This window comes from Pygocentrus nattereri, chromosome 24, assembly GCF_015220715.1.
Source record: "Pygocentrus nattereri isolate fPygNat1 chromosome 24, fPygNat1.pri, whole genome shotgun sequence".
Taxonomy (NCBI): domain Eukaryota; kingdom Metazoa; phylum Chordata; class Actinopteri; order Characiformes; family Serrasalmidae; genus Pygocentrus; species Pygocentrus nattereri.
In genome coordinates, this window is record NC_051234.1 from 15,902,148 (window position 1) to 15,908,283 (window position 6,136).

The window sequence follows — 6,136 nt, forward strand, 5'->3', positions numbered from 1 at the left end:
ATTCTAAACTTTTAAGAATGACCCAGCCTTCTTTATTAAAATAAATGTATTTGTGTATATTTTTTTATTTATTTATATATATATATATATATATATATATATATATATATATATATATATATATATATATATATATATATATATATATATATATATATATATATATATATATATATATATATATATATACATACACATACATACACACACACACATATATATACACACATATATACACACACACACATATATATATATATACACACATATATATACACACACACACACACACACACACACACACACACACACACACACACACACACACACACACACACACACACACACACACACACACACACACAGAGCATTATTTTCTATAAACATGGGTAATTCATGCGTCAGTCTTCTTCTTAAAAGTAATTTAGATTTAATCTACAAGCCAAAGACTCTTCAATTTTTCAATGGAAGCTAAAGCCAGTAAAAGAAATTCTTCTGGGTAAAAGGCATAGCACAGGAGGAGGAGATCCCAAACCAAAAAAAAAAAAAAAAAAAAAAAGAACATTTTAGAACATTTCACATGAGAAGGTAACACCATATTATGTTGTAAATTTCATGTAACTTTATTTAACTTTGTAATTCATATTAACGGAACCCATCAGATGACAGAATGCACAGCAGTGACTGATCTGAAATGGAAGAGATGAACAGTTTTGAAACCAAGTTACAAATTTTCTCTTTCCTGAAATGAAAATGACAAAATGGCAGTCACAGAACACTGCTTGCCAGTCTTGTTGAAGCCACACGGATTCTTAGCACCAAGGTTTGTAACTTATCACCATAGTTTGAGGCATCTAATTTGGGCTGACAAATCTTTCCCCACACACTACTTTCAGCATGTATAGCTGGTATTTTAGCTTATTACATTTTTTCTCAAGATCTCATTCTTAGGGATTTTATATGGCTTTGCCTCCACAGACAGGAGTTGAGAGGCAGTCTTTCCAGTTCATTTTTGTTGTTTGAAACTTGGCAGGAGTAACATCTGGCTAACGCTATTGCACTCTTCATCAAGGAATGATGCCTGTTGAGGTACTAATAACTATTAGGAAGCTATTCACAGAGTGTGTTTGTCAAAGAGATATTCTCCCATGTGGCCGTTGGGCTCGCTGGAGGTGATTCGTGTCAGGCTGCTGAGGTAGTCACCCAGTTTCTTAATGGTTTCATGGCTGTCTGGCAGGAACTGGCTCTCCAGGAAGTCACACATCTGTGGGGGGGGGGGAGGAAAAAAAAAAAAAAAAAAAAAAAAAAAGTCATTTCACAGGGGAGCCACCACAGACTACAAGGTCTGGTTTAAGGTGTCCTAACTCCAGCCCTTGAAATTCACAGGCCATGCAGTGTCATGTTTTGCTTGCTCTGTTGCAATGGTCACCAACCCTGTTTCTGGAGAGCTATCTTCCTGTAGACTTTAGCTCTAATCAATCTCACCTGATCCATCTAATACCATCTAATACTAACCCTAACCCTTCAATAGTGCTTAATAAATGAGGTGTGTTGGGAGGTGAAACCTTCAGGATCTTCAAAAAGAGGGTGGGTAACAACTCTGTTGCATCCAACAGAAAGAGAAACAGAAACAGAAAGAGCTTATTATCTAATGATATGACTCTGGTGCATTGAAAACAGGAAGCCATGTAGTACAAATTAACTTCCAGGAGTTTCAGTGAAGAAAGTGGTCTAGCTAGAACTTGCAAACTAGAACAGGGTATATGAAACAATATTCTAGCACAACAGGAAATTTTAAGCACACTAAGCATAACATTCCATTCTGATAATTAAGAGGAAACAGAAGACAGTTAAGCTTGTGTGTAAAAGCTGAGCGTATCTGCAGCTGTAAGGAAAGACACAGCCAATACATCCTCCCCTTACATGTACAAAGCTGAAACAATTAAATCAAACACCAACTGGATTCTTACTATCCTTTGTCCTAAATACACAACTTACGTGGGGATCAGTGTGTTTCCCTGCTATGCGGTGGATATCAAGCAGAGAGTTGTTCAAGGATTTCTGGTACTCAAGAGAGAAAGAAATGGCATCCTGGCCACCTCTCCAATCTTCACGACTTGGCTTCTGGAAGCAAAATTGGAGAGATGGGTCTTAATTAAATATCACTTTACTGTGGGGTGCATTAAAAGCATTGAATTATAACCTGCACTTATATATTGTATTGCACTGTATATTGTAGTTTATTGTATTATATTGCATTGAACGGCACAGAGTTCTGTGTTCAACTCTGTTCCTTTTTCTCTGGGTATCTACAGTGACTTCTGTTTCTAGCAGTACCAAAGCTCCGGACTGTCTTTTTCTTTAACCTATTGGTAATTAGCAAAGATACTTTCTCTAGATAGACAAAAAGCACTTCTTGTAAGTCGCTCTGGATAAGAACGTCTGCTAAATGCTGTAAATGTAAATTAAAAAGATCCAAGTCAAATAATCTAAATGGCAGGTTAAGATATGAATGTATTTCCAAATGTCATGCCATTTTTATTTCATTTCACAGGTCATAAATGCTTACAGGTGATGCAAATTATGTGGTAGGAGTGTTTAAAAGATGCCATAAAGACTTACTATACCCCATTACCTTCAACAAGCAACACATGCTTGAAGCTGAAACACTATCATTCGGTAAGATTTTTAGTCCCTAAAATCTCTTGCTGGTTAACTAAAATATAAGCCAGATTACTAGAATGGGTACCACAAGGATCAGGGTGCTAACATAATGGTGTATTATGCCAGAATGCAACTTAAATCTTGACCCAATTAATTCTCAGCTACAGTACTGGCCTACTTCAAAAGAGATTGCTATGCCAGTGTAAAAATATCAAGTTCTTCTGAAGAGCATGCCAAAGTATACATAACCTGAGCTAGTGCAAACTGTTAACATACTAAAAGTATATTATGCAAAACTGAGGCCTAAATCAACTCATGCTTATTACAACTCTAAAGGCTAAAAATCAAAATGTAAAGAAGACACAAATAAAAGATTCAGAAGAAAGAAACACACAAAGGCTAACTGACCGCGATGGTCTGAAGAAGGACTTTTCCACCCCTTGTGTTCTGATACTCCAGCAGACTCTCAGCTTGCTCTCTCTCCTTCACAGAGCGCTCCAGAAAAAAACTGGAGAAGTTTGGCAGAGCTACATCATCCCTGTCAAAATACATGCCCTGAAAGAAACAGACAGGCATCAGTATGTAAAATGTACTATTCTACACATCGTTGACAATGGTATTTCATTAGATATATCATGCAATTTACATCAATATCACATGAGCTAAGAATGCAAGTCAGCAGCCAAATCAACCCAGTGCTTGGAGGACCAGAGTTATTGGCAAAAAAAAGTATAAGAGGAGAGGAACTGAAGAACTCACAAGAGAGAGGTAGGTGTAGGATGCTGTTAGCTTGATGTTGATCAGCCTATTGACAGCTGCTTCACTCTCAGAGTGGAGATTGTGTTTGATCACTGACTGCATCTCTAGGAAGAATAAAACAATAAAGAAGACAAAACAAGAAATCTGTTAATGGCCAAGGTTTGCTGGGCTTGATTTAAAAAAAAAAAAAGCTTGATCATATTTTGTATCCATTTCAGCAATATATAAGCTAGGATATACTACAATGATGCATCACATTTAATAATAATTCTAATTGCACAAAAAGAACAGTACTTAGCTCTTCCACTGGCCAAGAGATAGATGTTTCATTAAATAATTAGGTCTGATGTTTTTTTCATTTAGAGTCAAAAAGACATATGCCCCAAAATTAACTCCCATTTGTTGCCAAGCTGTCTGCTGTAATTCTGGTCCCGTTCATATTCAGTAAGCCTAATTTATTTGTTTATTAACTATATAGTTCTACATTTAGTACAAACAAACAAACAAACTAACAAATAAATAACTGTACAATCTGGGAGAATAAATGAAAACTCAAAACTTCATACTACACCTGCAACCAACCTGGAGATTCGAGCAACTTAAAGACAGTAACTTAAATTATTTTTTTTAAGTCTCTTTAGGAAAATCAATGCATAAAGGAGCCAGAGCGCTCATCCTACAGGAGGTAATCCACCGAGTGCTCCATTTCACAATGACACACTGTTGAGGAACCTTCTCTCTCCAGCGCCTGCAACGCTGGTCTTGCGTTATTTTAAAAGCACTTCGGCCATTTATTGCTTTGCACGAAGACGTTAAGTCCTTAAGATTACAGCCAGATATTATACGCAGAACGACATGACTGGTTTGGTTATGTAGTGGAAATATGAACTATTATCTAACAGCTACACAAACCAACAAAAGCGGATCTTCTCTGATCGTCGCTTATATAGCGATCAAAGAAAACCTACTACTAGCGACCACAAACAGAACAACTAACGCTGATAACCGTGCATGGCGATATCGGAGGATCTAGATCTTGTTTGTAAAAAATGTTCTCCTGAACTTACTCTCTGGTTCCGCTTTACTCTTCAGCAGCTCTCGCCCCGCTGTTCTGTTGTATACTGACCGTGTCTTCTTCCTTTAGCCCTTATTATAGCCCGAATGTCGGAGGCTGTAGTACTGCTCCCTACTGGACACATTTGTATCAACGATTTAGATACAGCGGAATACTTCCTCAGAATACAGAAATTACATGTCTATGTAAGTCCACGTTGGGTGCTGTTTAGCCTTTGTAACTCTTAAAAAATAAACTTTATTTTGCATAATTCATCAACATTAAAGAAAAGACGTATGTTACTATTCAAATGTTTTACTCCATTTCTTTGCCGACAATTTACCATTACTTTACTTACCTACTGCCAGTAGGCTGAAGTAAATAAGTTTCCTAAAAGCACCGCTCTACTTTACCTCGGAAAATTTCGTGTTTGCAGGGCCTTCATTGTACATGAGAGATATCAATATGTAGCTTTTTGTGGGTCCAAGTGCGCCTTTACCAAACAATGCCCTACCTTTGCCTGGTTTATTAAACAGGTAAAAGTCCCACTTAATAGATTGTGGAAGAAAAAAAAACGTTGAGCCATACAATATTCCTTTAAATGGTATATTTTTTTTAATTGATTTGTGCACTTAATACAGTTCAACAAATGTAAACCAAAACAGCAATAGGTCAGTTTCACGATTCATATATCCAACAAAATAATAATAAACTAAAACAAAACAAAAAGCAAGCAACAACAACAACAGGAATATATATATATATATATATATATATATATATATATATATATATAGAGAGAGAGAGAGAGAGAGAGAGAGAGAGAGAGAGAGAGAGAGAGAGAGAGAGAGTGGGATTCAAATAAAATAGAAAAGAGTCAAAGTATCAATGGATTTATGACATGTCTATGTCTTGATGATGGTGGTGGAGAGTGTGTCACATTACCAGGTTGAAGTGGCACAAATCAGATTTTTTTTCCCCTAATGTGACTCAGATCTGATGTTTTCAGGGCTGTGTGGACAATCAAATGCGATCTTCAGCCACTTTCATATGTGGACCCAGATCTGATGCGTATCTGATTAGTGGCCATGTGACCTTAATGAGAACGTTCAGATCGGAATTCGCGCTGGTCCTTCACATTAATGACAGATTTGAATCACTTACTCAAACAAGTGTGACCCACAGGCCCGTAGCCCCCCCTGGGGTTCGTTCGACCCCCCGGTAAGCTGCTGAGTGCAGGGCTTCTATTTCTTTACAACTCCCCTGCGTTAACAGTGCCGGACAGACAATGGTGGGTCATTTCATGTGAAATCAGACACTTTGGGGCCCGACCAACACGGATTTTAATCAAACTTTGTGTGCCTTTTTAGTGGCAAGGTAGAACCCCAGAACTGCATTTGCATAAATCTGCCACTAATATAAAGGGAGAAATGGACTAAGAATGTTTTAAGTAAGAGGGTAGGGCACTACACATTCAACCTTGATTATGTCAATTTATATTACAAACAGATGGTTTTGATGCTGTTTGAAAGCTCTTTTCTGGCTCTACAGAGTACACAAACAACATTGAACTCAACAGTTAGCCAAGTATAAATTATAAGATATTAAAATACTAAAATCTGAATATAAAAAAAAAACTATTTTAAAATGGTCAGTATC

The 6,136-nt window shown here is 37.0% G+C and overlaps 1 protein-coding gene across 1 annotated transcript; it reads right to left on the bottom strand.

Annotated features, from left to right (window-relative positions):
* Positions 1 to 599: 599 nt before the first annotated feature.
* On the bottom strand, positions 600 to 4,601 carry zgc:56095 (uncharacterized protein LOC406286 homolog). The gene is made up of 5 exons (XM_017696156.2): positions 4,491 to 4,601; positions 3,424 to 3,527; positions 3,073 to 3,219; positions 1,999 to 2,124; positions 600 to 1,264 (listed from the first exon to the last, which is right to left on the bottom strand). The coding sequence occupies exons 2-5, from the start codon at positions 3,523 to 3,525 to the stop codon at positions 1,115 to 1,117; spliced, it is 525 nt and encodes a 174-aa protein (XP_017551645.1). The 5' UTR covers positions 3,526 to 3,527; positions 4,491 to 4,601; the 3' UTR covers positions 600 to 1,114.
* Between the last annotated feature and the right edge of the window lie 1,535 nt (positions 4,602 to 6,136).